The sequence below is a fragment of the Hydractinia symbiolongicarpus genome, chromosome 13, assembly GCF_029227915.1.
Source record: "Hydractinia symbiolongicarpus strain clone_291-10 chromosome 13, HSymV2.1, whole genome shotgun sequence".
Classification (NCBI taxonomy): Eukaryota; Metazoa; Cnidaria; class Hydrozoa; order Anthoathecata; family Hydractiniidae; genus Hydractinia; species Hydractinia symbiolongicarpus.
The window spans coordinates 15,394,630-15,412,470 of NC_079887.1; the positions used below are offsets into that span (position 1 = coordinate 15,394,630).

General features: G+C 34.6%; 2 protein-coding genes across 2 annotated transcripts; one reads left to right on the forward strand and one right to left on the reverse strand.

The window, feature by feature from the left end:
• The first annotated feature begins 757 nt into the window (after window positions 1–757).
• On the forward strand, window positions 758–3,052 carry LOC130623120 (G-protein coupled receptor family C group 6 member A-like). Its single transcript, XM_057438613.1, has one exon. It carries the CDS (start codon window positions 758–760, stop codon window positions 3,050–3,052), a length of 2,295 nt encoding a protein of 764 aa, XP_057294596.1.
• A 2,605-nt stretch (window positions 3,053–5,657) lies between these two features.
• On the reverse strand, window positions 5,658–15,436 carry LOC130623744 (uncharacterized). Its single transcript, XM_057439258.1, has 17 exons — window positions 15,275–15,436; window positions 14,226–14,430; window positions 13,343–13,643; window positions 13,042–13,209; window positions 12,364–12,486; window positions 11,878–11,982; window positions 11,661–11,760; window positions 11,334–11,552; window positions 10,489–10,790; window positions 9,882–10,148; window positions 9,545–9,724; window positions 8,979–9,228; window positions 8,371–8,507; window positions 8,170–8,263; window positions 7,499–7,894; window positions 6,623–6,768; window positions 5,658–6,362 (listed from the first exon to the last, which is right to left on the reverse strand). The coding sequence occupies exons 1-16, from the start codon at window positions 15,327–15,329 to the stop codon at window positions 6,629–6,631; spliced, it is 3,042 nt and encodes a 1,013-aa protein (XP_057295241.1). The 5' UTR covers window positions 15,330–15,436; the 3' UTR covers window positions 5,658–6,362; window positions 6,623–6,628.
• Window positions 15,437–17,841: the final 2,405 nt, after the last annotated feature.

Here is a 17,841-nt window from a genome sequence, read left to right on the forward strand (position 1 = left end):
ACGCGAAACACATTCAAAAATTAACCATCAAAGAAAAAACTAAATTATATCTGAAGAGGGATCAAAAGCATAACCAAATCGTTTCTCTTATATTTTTGCGGTTTTACTAAAATAACTTAAACAAAAAAAATGGTTAAATATTTTTTACAATTTTGTGGATAATTCGAAATCAAAATCTCGTTTATTGAAAATTTATTTGGACTTAAAATGAGATTTAATAGAACCGCAAAAAAGTTTTGTCGTGTTTACAAAAAATTTTATGTCGAAGCTGTGCAAACGCACATTATTTTGCAGACATGCGCAACAGCTTCATACAGACGCGCTATTGTTTCATTTCGAGTGAAACGTGGTTGCATGGATATGACAAAAGGGAAGTTAAATTTCATTATGAGTTTTTGAAAATTTTATTGGAAACATGAATTTCTGTAATTTTGAGCGATATGAGCAACACCACAACGAGTTTTATTCCACCCGAAACCATGTAATTATTTATAAAAATTACAATCATGGACAAAATATAATAAAAGTAGGGTCACATTAGTTGGTCCTATATTAAAGTCGCACATTTTAAACTTGTAAAGGTTCACTTCAGTTATTTGGTTAATGAAACTTTCTAGAAAGGATGCCAAAGAAAATAATGTTGAAGGAAATAATGCTGTACTTATATTCGCGATTATGTCAAAATTAATCACACTCGCAAAAATTAGTAGTTTAGTAGATATTTTTGGTTGTCGAATTTCCAACATTTCTAACTATAATGTATATTTTATGTTTCAGTAAAATCAGAAAAAAAATGCATCTCCCTACAAGCCGTTTTTTGTTCATTATCCAAATATCATTGTGCAATGCATTTGAGAATTGTACCTCGAAGTCAATTTTTACTATTCCTGGCAGAAAATATTTTTACGCTGCAATGTATCCAGCGGCGTTTGATATGGAAACTTACAACGCAACCTGGTACGGGATGGCTACTGAACAATTTAAAACATCTCCTAATTTAAAACGATTTATCGGCCTATTAGAATTTTTTGTTTGCGATGATATAGATATCGCCAGAAAGTCAATTCTTCATCTTTTACTGGACAGTTCGTTCGTTGATGAAAAAGGAAACTCCTTGATTATTTCAATCGATAGCTATCTGTCTAATAAAGTATCATTGGCTATTGCAGATATCCTTTTACCTTTCAAAATAATACTAAAAACATATTCAAAGTACGAGACACGTGTAGATCCAAGCAAATATCCAAATTATTCTCAAATCAACATAAACAGCTTTGGAGAGAAAGTTGTTTCAATATTGAAAAAATTTCATCTTAACAACATCGTTTTCATTTCTTTTGTGCGGAGCGAAGATGATAACGCCTTTAAAGATATTTGGCTAAGTTTGATAGAAAACAACTTAGAAATGTGCGTACAACGGTATAATATTTTATACAGTGATTCAGCTCGTATGATAGAAGTCATCGAGATGATTAAAGCCAACCTCGAGCAAAAAATTATCATATGTTATGGCTCACAAGACAGGTACAATTCATACTTTCTTAACCTTGTAAATGTAAGTCAATATTTACGCCTAAAGAACAGAAATTGGATCTCAAATCTTTATTTAGCTGAATTCACATCTTTATATAACGAAACAGTGGATGTGATCGATGGTGGAATTAATATTCCAGCTGGATATGTTGAACTTTACAGTTCGCAATATTTCTCCTACTACTCTTCCAGATACCAAACAATAGTTTTAAATAACTTTGCTCGAATGTTTTGGTACCTTTTACCAATTGGGTCATATAGAAAAATTGATAAATCGAAAAATACATTTGAAAATTGTTACTATACAAACACTAGCAGTGGAGAGAGTACGGAGTACGAAGTAAATAAAGCGTTATGGAGGACTTGCACTACCTTTTCTTTTGATGATATCCCAGAAAGAATACAGTGGGGAGCTCAAAACACAGTACCACCTATCACTCGATGTGATAGACGAATATGTCCAGCTGGTTACACGCAAGTTTTAAATGTTTCGTCAGACACAAAAATGAACGGACGTAAGTATTGGACATGCATCGCTTGTACGACAGGCACAATAAATCCTTTAAGCGGAAAAGGTGATTGCACCAAATGTACAGGATTAACTGTATCGAACGAGCAACGAACGGAATGCTATGATCCGTACCGTAACACATTTTTAGCATACAACAGCACACATGGAAAAATTATTCTCGCGGTTTCCGTCGCTGGGGCTGTAACCAACTCTATTATTGCTGCGACATTTTTGTACAATCGAAAAACACCAATTGTAAGATCTTCGAATTTGCTTCTTACGTCAATACAACAATCAGCTCATTTCATTCTGTTTGTTTCAACGCCTGTTCTTTTTGTTAGTGAACCAATTCTTCCTCAATGTCAACTTCGTCATATCACCGTGGGATTATTGCTCACAATTATATGTTCATGTGTATTTGTGAAAATTCAAAAGCTGATGTTTATTTTCCATTCCAAAATCAGGTTGTCTGATCAAGAGAAAGTTTTCGCAACATTGACAGATATGTTTTGGATTCTTCTTCTAGCTCTGATACAAAGTTTATCAGCTATAATTTCATTAGCAAATAATCCAGCAGAAGTGATCCACATTATTGACGAAAAGACTTTGATTAGGAAAGTTTATTGCAACACTGGATCTCATCTTAATTTTCAGTTTCTCTGCAGCGTAATTATCATGCTGGTTGTTGTTGTGCAAGGTTTGAGAGCTTGGAAGTTACCTTCGTTCTTCAACGATACCAAGTTAATCACGGTTGCAAATTTAATATCGGTGTTGATGTCTGGATGTATGATTCCTTTGTATTACAGCGCCAGTAATGAGCGAGTGGAAGATTTTTTACAAGTTATGTTGATTCTCTGTTGCAATTCAATTTTGCTATTTGTAATGTATGGTACGAAGACATATGTTGTGTTGTTGAAACCAGAAAAGAACACGAAAGCTGCATTCCGCCTTAAGATGCAACAACATTCTCAAGAGCAAGTAAATTCGTCTTTACAAAACCGACAATAGAACAAGGGAACCTTCCCCAACTTTTTTTTGACAAATGACAGTATCTTTATCAATTGAGAAAGTCGAGATGCTTTAGAAATAACTACCTTCGCTTAACTTCCCCGCTAATACAGTTATATTATAAATATGGTGATCAGAGTGGAAAAGCGAAAGGCGACATCAGAAACAAAAGCAAAACAAGAAGAAGCACAATATAAATTAAAATTAATAAAAGTAGAACTTAAACTTTTTCGTTTGTTTCCATTGTGCCTTTCGTTATTTTATATATTATTTCCGCTTTTTGAATGAAATAAGCAAAGCGAAGCAAACCGTGGTAAAAATTTCAAGTTCAATTTTAAAAGAGGGTGAAGTTTTTTAAAGGAGGGTGACATTTTTTTAAAGGAGGGTGAAGTTTTGAGAAAGTTTTAGGAATTTACTTTTTACATTTACTCTTTATTGACTTTATTTTTGTTATATTTTTTAAATACTTACTTTATTAGTCAATATTAGTGTCAAGGCCTGTAGCAACCAGAGAACATTTCTTTATGAAGGGCACAAAAAAATAATAATTTAAAAATGAAAAAAATGCATTTCTTTGAGCACCAATTTTACAATGCTTAATTTGCATCGTTTACTCAAAAACAAAATTTTCCAGTCCTCATGGTAGGTCCACAGGTACACACATAGACCCACAACATTGCCCAAAGTTTTGCGACACCGCTCATTCGTACTTGTTTGGGTTTTGCGCAAGACATATTGTAACTATTAAACTGTACGAACTATTAAACTGTACGAACGATCGGGTGCAATTGTGGTATCGTGTAAATCGATTGCTTTTTATAAAATTGGAGTATTTCATAGGATGTAAAATAAAATACGGCGTATTTTAAAGATATTCGTTGCAAATACGTTTAAATGTAAAATAATTTACATGGGGGAATATTTACTTTTCTTGTACTATGTCAAAAACTACACAGTTGGGCTGATATTTGGTCAAAAATTGGCGATATTTCGAGAATATGCTGGTTCTCAATCATATTTTTTGGTTAAATGATTTACTAAGAAAAATAGGCGCTGTTTTTTTTTTGATAAAAAATAATCGGTAAAAAGTGACCAAATGTGACTAATTTTTGCACAAAACAACCAGGTTTACCGACTTCCTTTTTTGGCGATTACATTTTTTGCTAAATTTCTTTCTTTCTTTTTTTAGCGTATGCACCTTTCCCTAGACCATGAGTCATACTTTTTTTAAACTCGTAAAATATGAATACCATGTTTGAATTCAGCATAGTTTGTTTAATGTATGTGTAAAGGTGTAACAGAAAGTGCTATTTTGAGGAGATATATGTCACAGTTAAAGTCTTCTTAATGCTCAAGTTACCATGTCCCGCCTCGTTTTCAAAAAGAGGTTGGACATGCCACAAATCTTTAAATTAGAATAGCAGGTTGTTTACTTGCTGCATTGTTTCGAAATTTTCTTTGTTTATGACATTTTTGATAAGGAATTCAAATCTGTTGTCCGTTTTTCATAAAACTCAACAAAAAAAGTTGCGGCACATCAAAAGAATAAGTCTCGGGAAAGGTGTATTAAGAAACCAACATACTTTAAATTAAGACAAACGTTGATGGTGATTTTCAGTTCAATTAAAATTGTGATATAAAAATTAGAATTTGTTAAATACCTTTCTATCATGTTTGAAAAGCCAACTAATGTTTTTTAAAAATTAGTCGCTAAAACTGACAAACATGTGTGTAGTTAGCATAATTAGGCCAAAAAAGCGATTATGATTCACGAACAATTTCAAACCTCATTTCCTTTAAACAACAGACACATTAAACCTCGGAGGAGATTGAAACGCACTTGTTAAAAAATGGTGTTTTGACTCAAGTTTGTTTATAAAATTTAAGTCGATTTGTTGTTTATAAATCATAAAAACTACTGGCCTTCATTTACATTAAAATGGTCCATACTTTTGCATGGCTGTGGCTAATAAAACTACCCAATGGACACTTCATCGTCCAATCAACGTTGGGTACATTTAATTTTATTTTTGTCGAGATTATTTTTATTACTCTAATTAGGTAGGATTTTGGATTCTACTACAATCCGTGGTGAAATAATAGATATGACAGGCACAGAGAAATATTTTTTTTAACACCAAGTTTTTATGACATTTGTTTCCATAGTGACGCTCACAACGAATGATTTACGAGTAAGATTAAAATGGTTTCACTGCACTTCGTGTGTAGTACTGTCCAAACATTTGAAGTCTCGTTCCGTCTCCGCATGAAGCATACACTTAGTTAGGTTGGTCCTGGTCATCTTACACAACCAGTTTTGATCTGCCTTACGTGAACTGCATGCGTTTTCTGTAATGAACCTACTTCCTCCACAGGAGTTTAAACAAGGTGCATTTCCAACTAAAGCGCTTATAGTACACTCGGAAATAAACCAATCAAGACCAGTTCGGATACTTAATTTGTACCATACCTCTTCCCTTGACCCTTTTATTTCCGGTGTTTTCTTATAGCTCCACACGGGTTTTATAGGGGACGAAGCACCCTGCGATGATTTCATGTAAGCAGATAAGGATAAAGATGCAATTTTTTCGAAAAAAAAAACGTCTGAAAAGAAATGTTAAGATTTTTGTGAAAATAATAAAAAATATTTGAACCTGAAAGGTGTTACATTTGTAATCGTCTCTTATGTATAGCTTCGTTATAAGGAACTTAGCAAGTTGTGGAATTCAAGAGTTTTTCATTTTTCACCCCAATTAATTTTGTTTTTCAGGAAAATAATAATTTTTTTGAATAAGTCAGATGGGTTTAGAAAAGGAAAAAAGCCTTCTATTGTTTTCATTATTTTATTGCCATTGGAATTTATTTCCACCAGCAACTTCGTCGTCAAAACATTTCACCTTTCATCGTGAGATTCACGTACTCCAACATATAGTGTTAAAACCGATGAAGCTATGGTGACATGTTCTGATGGCGAAGCTGCTTTGATGTGCAATCATGTGCAGGAAAGCAAAGACATTTTTAACTGAACAGTTATGAGAAAAAGAGGCGGAAAAAGTCATAAAAATGTGTAGCATCAATTCAAAACCTTCTTGACTTTTAAGTTTGTTAAAAAATTATAATAACTGGGTGATAAGAAAAAAAATCAAAAATTAAGATTTAGATTTTACAAAAAGGAAATATTGCATGTTAACATGTTTTTTAACAGAAGTGCATAAACTGTGCATCATATATTTACGACATGACTGATTAAAAAAACGTAAATTTGATGTCTTTAACAGCATCAGCACAATTTCCATATGATGTTGTTAACCTAAAGAGACAGAAAAATATACATAATCGACATGCTCCAAGAGTAAGCAAATTGTAACACTTTTAAAGTTACTGTCTACAACAAATGAAGCATCTATTGTTGAAAGCTAAGAAGCTAAAATAGTAAAAATAATTTCTTGGGAACCTAATTTCTTGGGTTTCTGTAGGACTTTAACACTACCGCGAAGTCATTTTAGGTTTCGAATAGCTATGAAGAAAATACTGTTACCTAACAATTCCGAAATAATTATAAGACCTTACCTATGTTTACATCATTCGTTTTTCACACCTTGCTCCAGTAAATGGCGGAATGCAATCACATTTGAAACTGAAAGGAGCAGTCATCGTGCACTTGCCACATCCATTACAATAGTGACTGGGAAAGTTGCAACTCAACTGTGGTGCAGCTGAAATGAAGTGAATGTGAGGATATTATACGTGAAAACACTAAGAAATGAACAGATGAATGATTAAACGATAAGTGCAAAATAATCCGCTGAAAAGGCATGAATAATCACAACATCCTTAAAAAAAACCCATATTTAATCTTGCCATGTTCGATAAAGCCTACAAATGGTGCAGAACATTTTAATATCTATCGAGTTACAGCCTTTTTTATAAGAACATTTTTTTAAAAAACAAGCCTCCCATGTTGCTAAAAAATAAAACCAAAGTAAGAACACCTTCCTGCTTATATTATTTTTTAACCTAGAACAATTTCGTAATATAATAAGAACAAGCCTAGGGTATTAATCCTCTTGCAGTTCTGCATTAAATGATTGCTTTCATTTCTTTAGTTGGATTGTTAATAGACACAATTACTTAGCTCCATCAGCAAGGACCTACTTTTCATGTACATATATTCCAAAGAAAATTGAAAGAAAATTCTATAACTAAAATCAAAATAGTAGTATTTATATTTTCAAAGAACAATTTAAGAATAAATCAGGCTAAAAAAAAACTCGAAAAAAGAGGACTTCCAGCTTTAGGTCAGATTTTACTCGTACTTGTAAAAAAGCATATATTGGAAAGCAACATCGACATTGTTTTGGTTGATGTTGCCTTAAAGTGAAATATCATTTGAACCAGATGAAATGGAAATATTTCAATAAAACCACATCGCAAAAGTGTACTTACGTTTTACACAGACATAATTCATGCAGTTGCTACATGGAACATCAATTTCCGTGAACGCATCAGGACGACCTCTTTGCAGATCACAATTTCTGCTTCGGTCAATAGTTGGACGTCCCGGAGCCCACCTTGAGTAATTACTCTTAGACGGGTTTCCTAGTATTCTCACCCACTTTCCTTCTTCCGCCTGATCCCCTTTAGCTATTTGGATAGGGCGTTGACTGGATATATATGAGACAATGTAGTTATCTCTTGTATTTTCTGGACAAGCCACAAATGCTCCTTCATCTCTACAACGTTGGCCAGCGGTGTTACTATTTGCGCAATTCTCTTTATAACCAAAACACAATGACGAAGATTTACCATACTTGACATGACGATATCCATCCGAGCATCGATCTGAAGTATAATTTATGACAAACTAAATACCAATCTAGCGAAAGCGTTTTTTTTTAAGTTTCAAATTGGATTTCATTCTTTTCACTTATTTCTATTTTTCTATCTCTATAATGTTAGCCAAATGCGTCTGTATGTCTCACAAAATGGTAACCGCACTAGCCAAGCACACACGAAATGCGATAAAGAAAGAACGGCTGAAACTGTGGATTTATTTACGGGCCACCGAGTAGCAAATAAACAACTATCTGTTATTAAAATATTTGTCTCTATCATACCTGGCAAAACGATAACAGAAACATCTACGCCATCAAAAATAAAACCGTTAAAGACAGACTTTTGGCAAACTTTCAAATGTGTTCCATTCATTCCCTACAAAAAAACAGTAATATTCAGGATTTACTTTAGCAAGCTTTGAGTTGATGATCAAGGAATTTAACATCTTTAACGGCATCAATAGTACCAATTATTAGTTTTACCTCAATCCACGCGCTGTAGTCTGTGTTTCTCGAGATTCTCATATGTGGTCTCCATCCAGTGAGGTTCGCTCTCCACATATGGGGCATCATCCAACTATCCATTACTTTTTTGTTGTTGTCGCCCATCATCGGCATACCTAAAAAGCGAGGGTAAAATATATACCCATAATAAAGTACCATGATGAATTAAAAGAAGGCAGGGAAAAAGATAGCCAGTATGAAGACTGAGTGTCAGGGAATGATATGATAACAAAACATCTGAGAGGAGAGTTTATTTTCAAAGATAAGATTATTAATTTTGCAGCTTGGTTTTCACCTTAAGAGCTTGAACTGGACCTTCAGGTGGCGTGACGCTTTTTATACTCAAATTCTGTATATACTTCAATAAATGCTTATATCTTACAATTTTACAAAAAACCCCGCCAATTTATAGCCTGTAGAAGTGGAAACCTAAATGAAAATCCCCTTGAATATATCTTCTTTGTTAAACTAGGTTTTGTTGGAACCTTATTACTTACATTTTGTATATTTTCCTTTTTTTTCGTTTTACACAATGATGGTGCATGTACAACTTTACTGTTCGAAATCCAACAAAGAGACCGACTTACCTTTCATAACCTCTTGTTGGTAACTCATGTATTTCTTCATGGAGTCTTTCGCCTTATTTGATGCTATTTTATGCATCAGGGACACCAAAACAGTTGCGTTGCCTACTAGAGTAAAGTTCATCGGAAGGTATGGTCTTGTCTCACAGAAAGCGTAATTATTATACATCGGAGCCATTCGCTTCGGTCGGAACTTCACCATATGGCTTTGTCCAACTCCAGGTATCGTAGAACTGTTGAATAATGTCCAGTGCTAAATAACATTTAGAAATGCAACATGTTGATATTCGTTAGCTATGTTAGCTAACTACTTTGCAAATTAGACTGCAAATGACAATTTCGTGCAGGTACCAATATGAACTAAGTATCAGAACTGACAAAAACCGATATGTAATCGAAACCTAAAAAACGTTGGCTTGGCGCCAAAAAAAATGTGTAAAAAAAGTTTTAAGTCCTACATGGGTAAATTAACCCCTTTAATTATATTTCCAGCAAGAAAAGTAAATAAAGTTTTGCTTGGCCTGTACCTAAATAGCATCTCGTTTCCACTATCAGTATGACTGACTTACCACGTGGATTCCTTTATGTGTTCCATCAAAGTTTTGCATCTCTCGTAAGCAAATATACGATTCCTTTGTGTTGTTGTCATACTCCATCCAAACATTAATAGCATCTTTGATGGAATCCGATATCGGTGATCTGTCGGTGTGTTCAACCGTCATCATTAGCGTCGCGTTGCCAAGTCTCATCTGAAATATTGGTGACATGTTATTTAGTATTAATTTTAGTTCTTTATAATGCCAAAGGAAATTCATCTAATGATATGTTTATCATCGGAAAGTTTGATGTGCCTGAGAAAATTTAACTTATACCCTACGCTGATTTAGCATAACAGAAGAATCATACCCCACTGGTCAAGTTCAATTTTTCAACGCCATAGCCCATCATGATTCGTCTAAACCATTCATGGTGATGTTGACCGTAGATATTAGCCATCAAGAGAGAATCGTAATGCCATTTGTCTTCCTTCGCTTTATCGTTGTTTGCAAGGTTAGCAGATGGACATTTTGGTGGCATCCATGGCATTGGTTTTCTGATTGGTCTTCTTTCATGCAACGGGACGCAGTGTGTTCCTGACTGCCATTCCCCAACTTCAATACGTTGTGATTTCACCTAAAAAATAAATCAAGAATAATAAATTTGTTTGAGAGTAAGTTTGCGTGCTTTGAGACAACAGTTATAATGGACCAATTTGATCAAATCTTGTTATGATGTTCCTATATTCTGGTACAGATTGCCAGTGCTTTTATGTTGTAAACTTTAAAGACGCACGGTAGAAATCAAACAACTTGTGCGATTGATTGAAAAGAAGGAATTTTCATTTCAATGGAACCAAAGTCTGCAAAAAAATGGTATTATAGAAGTCAATAAGTAATTTCTCAAGAAAGTTGATATTATAAACCGCTTTGCTTTTAAATTGATTAAAGTAACATCCAAAAATATATTGGCCTACATGGTCCATTTTTCCTTGATACGCAAACCAGTTGATATGAGGTGGCATGACCAAGTTTCTACGTCCAGCTTCCATTACGCATGCTCTGAAGCCTGTAGGTTTGACATCTTCAATCCATGATGAGGTAGCATCGTGTACATTTGCCATACGACCGATACTGTTCATCCAATTGACTGTTATCTGCACGCTTATGTTGGCATGCGGATACCACACGTTGTTTCTTGTTGAAACGTTCTTGCAGTAGAGTCCTCCGCATTCACCTACTGCTTCCAATTGAACGCGACCGTGATCGTAAGTCATCACTAAGAATTTATATAAAAATCATTAAAATGCGATAAATATATAATCTAGCTACAAGCATACCAAAATATATTGAGAAAAGGCAGCAAGGGTTATTCGGTTAGATCTTAAGTCACAAAATTTTTTATTGCTGCTGACATGAGCATTACCTTTTTGAAATTTCGGGGCTCTTGTGGGCCCAGAGGTGTATTATTCCGCATAGTGAGTTGCAAGGAATTGCGATTAGCGCCGTTGAAACGCTACTTATCTAACCTACGAATCTGAAAAGTAGCACTTCTGCCGACTTTATAAAATTGCACAAAAGTGCTATTGTCTTAATATTTTCGTGATGGATTGTAACATTTTACAAGATAATCTTTTGATTATATTCTTGTGGATGCTGTAAACATCTTACACCTTTCTACGCCACCTTCAATCGCCGGTTGTAGTGTAAAAAGATCCGGTGTTGTCTGCTTCCATTGTTCATGAACCTTTTCAAACGTTTTATCCTGAGTAAGCGTTTGAAAAAAAAACCCATGACGAGGAGTTAAAACAATTACACTTACTCTCGCAAGGCCCATCATGGGCATACATGAATTTATCACCGCCCTCACAAGCCTCCTTCTCAAGTTTGCACTTGTTATCATATGTCTTCATGTTGGTACCACAAACCTTGCTTCCGCCTTCTGGACACATCTTCCAACATCCGCATTTAACAGTGTTGTATGTTGGGTGCACACAATGCTTGTTCATTGGGCAGGTTAGATCAGAGCATTTGTCTCTTACTGTAAATAATAAAATAAGTAAATTTATAATATATATTTTTTAAATAATAAGTATTTGATAATACCAAGTTCCAAAATTAACATTTGCTCATGAAAAATTTTACGCACCTCCATAGACTATGTATTGTACTTTCACCTCAGTCTTTCTTTGTCCCCTGATACCACGTTGATCGCCATAGCAGACCACCATAGTATCATTTTTCCAGTACTAAAATTAAATAGTTGCTTTCTATTACAAACTTTGTAATATTGAAAATGGCGGATAAGGATCTCAATCGTGTTGTTATACTCTAAATGACTTCTTTTCTTCCACATGGTCACTTACCGATATCCAAGCAACAGTTGGTGACTCACACACAGCAAGACTTTGTTCAACAGGTTGTAACATAACAGCTGGACAGGGGTAGTAGCCTTGTGGTAAGGTGACATTCTAAAGCAGAAAAGTGATTTTTAATTGAAGAGCGGGTAAGCTTTATCAGGCCTGCAGCAACCAGGGGGTGCGGTTAAGCGAAGGGAGAAATTGCACGATGGCACCCCTCTGGTAGACACTACTATTGCACCTTTTTCCTGAACCATCTCCTAAAACAATATCTTTTTTTTTATGTCCGTTCATAATTTTTCAGAGTGTTTTGCTCAGAAGCTAAAAGCAATGGATGCTGTCACTGAGAAGTGTGTTTCTTGTAAGAAAAGTTTTTATTTTTGAAATGTTTTAAATGAATTATTTAGTAGGAAAAGTTATGGATTATTTTTCCCCTACAAATATTCTTAACAAACGTCAAGTTTTTGTTTTAGGAAGTAAAAATTAACTTACACGGCAGTAGAAGCGATTCAATTGGTTATGATCGGCAGGAACTACTTCGCCTGCTGGGAAAACTACTTCTCCTACCGCTGACCCATTATCTTCACTCGGTAAATTAGTTGTTGCATACCAGTGCTGAAAAAAATAATTATTATAATTACTCAGTGCATTGTTATTATAATTAAGTTACCATGGCAATGAGTAATATTTTCAGGGAGTCATGATGAAATATAATTAAGGTGTGACCGACAATCATGTTATTTCAGCACGAAATTACAACCTTTTATATAATAATACCCGTATTTTTTTTAAATTTTTGCTGAATCATTACTTTGTGCTAACATTGCACGAAATAACGATGAGCAGGATATATACGACATGTGATAATGCGAGGACCGGAATATGTATGATGGGCGAACCCGTGGTTGGCAAAATTCAATTAAAGATTTCTTTCCTTGCATCATTTTCATTTGTTAAAACGTCAGTATCAAAAAGAGTGAGATAACGAAATGACCAACCACAGTGGTTAAGCTAAGCTTCAATTTCGATGTTGTAACAAATAACTTCATTTGTTTATTTAATCATCTCACCTATTTTCCTTTTCCACAGAATTTTTAATGCAGAAAATTTTCTGACCACAAATATTGCTTGAAAATATTAGAAAGAGAAGAAGAAACATATTATACGTACCAGATCGAATTGATCATGATATCCAATCCAGTTATGAAACTCGCTCAGGCAAATCTCATTACCAGTTGATGTCATACCTTTCACCCATACCGCCATGGCGTTATGCATGGCGTTCATACCGAAGTTTGATTTGATAGTTAGCTTGATGTAGGGCGTTCTTATAAAGGCCTGTAATAAATTATTTTTTTTGAAGTTAAGAAGCAATCCGGGTCGGGAACTAGGCTGGGAAAGCACTGACACTTTTCTACAAAATTGAAAAGAAAATTATATTTATATGTTGGTTATAACGTTATCAGCTTACCATTGGGTAATTTTGATGGAAGCAATATTTCCCAGTAGTCATTGCTCTGTTGATTGTATTCCAAGCGATCACACCAGATTGTTCTGTGTTACTTTGAGTGTGGTTATATACGGCTAGCCATCTGAGCTTACCTCCGCTCAATGACATTCCTCTTCCACCCACCGTTGTTGCACACCCTCTTACACGCCATGGTGAAACGTGCTCTAGCCATGTCGTCACTGGTTTCCATGCAGCTTTCATAGCCTTTTTGCCGTTGTATTGAAATTCAAGTGTGACCACAGATGGAGCAATGTTGGCCATGCTTGAATAGAAAGAAAGTAGATGGCAATAATGAACGATGGGTCAAATAATAAGTAGTCAGGTCATGAACAATAATAGTTCCGCTGTTTGCTTTAAGAGGTCAATTTGGTTGGGCTTAACAAAATCGTAATAAATTGTTACCTTGGATTAACCTTGTTCACAGGGTCGTTTAGGCCGAGATAACGAAAGCGATAAATAATTTAAAAACGTTTTGTAAATTACTATTAAAGTAAAAATTTGATTGTAACTCGTACTAGAGAATTTCTGTCTTTAAATTTCTTTGAGAGAACACTTTATATTTTTACCAAACACAAGTAATTTCTCCACCGAGCCTGGGATAAGTTCTCTTACAAATTAAGCAGTAGGGACTGTCTCAACATGAACAGAAAGGGCGAAAAAACATGAAAAACATTTAGAAAAAGACTATTTTTAATTTTCACACTTGTTTCTATTTAGGAAAATATTCCTTGTTCGACAGTTGACTTATCCTCCTTTGTGTCCTCCTCCCTTTTTTGTAACGTTCTCTTCCTGGGAGTGTCAACACTTAGAATATACGTTTCGTTAATATTTCAACTAAAAATACCTGAAACGGTTTTTGATCCAAATATTGACACAGTGAGATGGTTTTTCGACTTCTTGTGGAAATTCTGCACATCCATGATCACGTGTCTGGATATGATGACTTCGCATTTCTAGGTATTCCTTAGGAGCTTTCCATTCCGGTTCTGGCATTTGTGTTGGGACAGGGCTGGGTGGGTTGGGCGATGGCATATAATTGTCATCAACGGCTGCAACACAAAAATGAATATTTAACACCATCCTAACATCACCTACCAACACCATTACCAGTATAAATTCTTATAAAAACGACGAAATAAACGAGACAAATAATTTTTGCCTCATTTCGCCGTAATCCTTTAAAAAGTGTTTACACCGAAGGTTATAGTGATAATAAATTCCTAGATGAACTGTATGGCCATATTGTAAAATATGCGTCCAATAAAAATACTAATTAAAATTATTTAGGAATCGTTTCAGACTCTAAAAGTATGGCAACATAAATCTATTATTACTCCCAGGGAGGAGTGTCTGTTTTGCTCTTCCACAACGTTTTAGTTATGCATTTTAGTCATTTCTAAATTTTAAAGTAAAAACAACATTTTTTAAGTTTAAAAAAACTTGTATATTTTTTTTCAGTTAAATTTGACTGATGTGACACAATCGAAACATGTACTATAAATCTAAAAATGTTGTTTTTACTTTAAAATCCATTGTTTGTTTTTTTTGCTTTTAAAATCATTTCTAAATAGATTCAATCCTGCAAGTTTTTCCGCCTTGCGTTTCTTAGAACATGTTCTTAACACGCATTAGTTTGGACATAACCAATTCATGTAAAAAATCACTAAAGCTCGCATAAAAAGAACTACGTATGAAAAAAAATCGACATTTCTAGAAAATTTTGTCTCTTTTTTGATTCGGACGGCCAGAGAAATATGTTTATTGACCTAGGAAATTGATATGCATAACAATATATCAGAACACACTTAAGCTTGTCTTCCACTGCACGCGATAAGGGCTTTATAAGACGCTTCCGGTTAAACAAGCCTTTAAAGTGCAATATAAGTGACTTACCTGAAGTGTAAGCCACAAGTAAACACAAAGTTAGGACAGCTTGAGACAGCCACATGTTTGCTGTCGATGTACAGTCCTGCTTCTTTCAAGATTTAATGTAAACTGAGTGTCTTAAATCAGTTTACCAGCATCTTATTGTCTAGGGATAAAAGCAAAGGTATTCCGACGGGGTGAGTGAATGCGCTTATCAACCAAGGCGATCAGCGAAAATAATACATTGTCAGGGGGTAGTTGTGTTGGTAATTACAACCTTTGTGTGGCTATTTATATCTGATTAACTGATAATCAGGGGGTCGGAAAATATGATATGAGTCATAGCGTTTTTAAATGCAAGTCTGTTATAACTGCTTCGTAGATGTGCTTAAACTTGCGCTGAAACATGAAGATATTTTATTTCGAAAGGAGAAATTTTCCAAGAACTTAACCAAAACTTACTCCGCTAAAATAACAATGAACGTCCTTGACAAAACTTAATTCTGTAGCTTATAAAGAGTTTAGAACATTGCATAAGTTTAATAGATTGCATCAACTATAAGTTATCTTTCGTGACCACGCAGAAAGTATTACCCCAAGACTGAAAAAAGTAAAATTAAACTGCATGAACACTGAAGCACACAATAGTGAAAACGAATTCTCTTTGAGCAAAGCCATAAATTTTGAAATAGGTGGATCAAGAAGACACTGAGTGTGGCGGTTTTTGTTAGACAATAACCGCCCTGCTTTCCGCTATACTTTTAAATTCTCACATGCAGAAAGCTTTTTTGTTAATAAAAGCGGATGAGTCATTGTCGAAGAATGTTTCTGCTGAAAGATGGCAGACTTTAGAATTTGTTTTTCTAATGGTACCGACTGTTGCATTATGGGTGTTTTGCTTTTTAGATGCACCGCTTTTAATGTGCCCAGGTTGAATCAATGTTTACTTTTGCCCGTACGTGGACTGTTTATATAAGGGTTGGGAACTAGTTAGATTATAGCTTACCTCACATGACTGCCAAAAAACACATAATGTTTGGACTATAGCTAAAAATTTTAAAGAACACAGAAAATTTTAGAAAGACATAAAACAACCATAGGTCACACCTTTATACCCCCGTAAGTTAAATCTAAATCAGTTGATTATTTTTCATGATTACTCATTAAACAAAAATTCGCTTTTATTTTTCTAGCATAATGTCACTAATAGTCAATCAGAGCTATACGTAATCCTTTTAGAAAATCAGAATACAGCTTTTGTCAAAGTTAATTAAAGCATTATGCTTCCAGAATATATCTAGAAGAACAGAAAACTAATTATTCATAAAATTCACTACTATAGTATTCAGTCCCAAAATATGTGCTTTCGTTAGTTCTACCCGTTTTTTATACCACAAATTGGGTATCAGCTATTCTCATTTGATCACGCTTGTTTTTACCCATAAATATTTTTTTTTGATTTCTCATGTTGCTCATAGCATCATAATGAGCATAATTTGCGGATAAGTGCTTATCAATGAGCATTAGTAATCGCGATTAGAAGATTTGAATGGACGAATTAAAAACCTTTAAAACAAGATTGTTATGTTTTTGCTGTGCTAAATGATAAGAAATTCAAGTATGACTCCGGTTTTACTAAAAAAAAGATAGAAATATAAAACACGTGAGTTTCTACAGCAACACTTATGCCAGAAGAAATTATTTTTTGAGATGAGAGTAAAAAACAACTTTACTACAACCCTGGACATTATTTGTGTCACATATCACTTTGCCAGTGGGCTGTAAAAGCGCTACTTTAGTAGGGTTGCTGGCTAAGCATACAACGTTAAAAATACACTAGTTGCGCTTTCCACAACAATATACTCCTGTTCCAACCTCGTTCCCAGGGTCTGTTGTCTCTTTTCTATACCCGGGACGGCGAGACGAACATGAATTACCATACTAATATCGGAGAAGATGCCCTGGGAACGTGGTTGCTTTTGTCCAAAAATCCGAGAATCGGATTAGTAAAAATCAGTACTGTTGATATACCAAATAACAGTAACTCTGCTGTAAGCATTGAAAAGTTTTGAGTACGTGTTACTTACATAGAAATTGCATTGTAATGGCTTCTAAATAAGATTCCAACTTCCCTCCCACTAATTTATGCCTAATTAACAATCTTCGAGGATATCAAATTCAGTCCCCTGGCTACGTTAATTTATGTCGGGGGATGTAGATAAAATATATATCAGGTTTAAGATTTTATGAGACAGGTTCTTTACTTTTTCTAAGTGTAAATCAATTATTTCTCGTTATGTAGAAATTTGACATTTAGTTTTAAGTGAACATATATATCTTTAGTAATTATTATAATCTTCGAAACCGTTCAAATTCTGTCAAATTCTTCTCAATTTTTGCTGAGTCGAAGTGTCGCTTGAATTTCTCTTTTCCAAGCTCATCTCAACATTAGGCGGAGATGTAGTAGTGGCGCAATCGCCTTGTAATCATAAGGTTTCAGGTTTGATTCCTCACTCAAGCACAATTTAAATGTAAGTTATCAGTCCATTTGGTGTCATCTTCTGACAGCGGTTCGCAGTTCGTTCAGTAAGCAA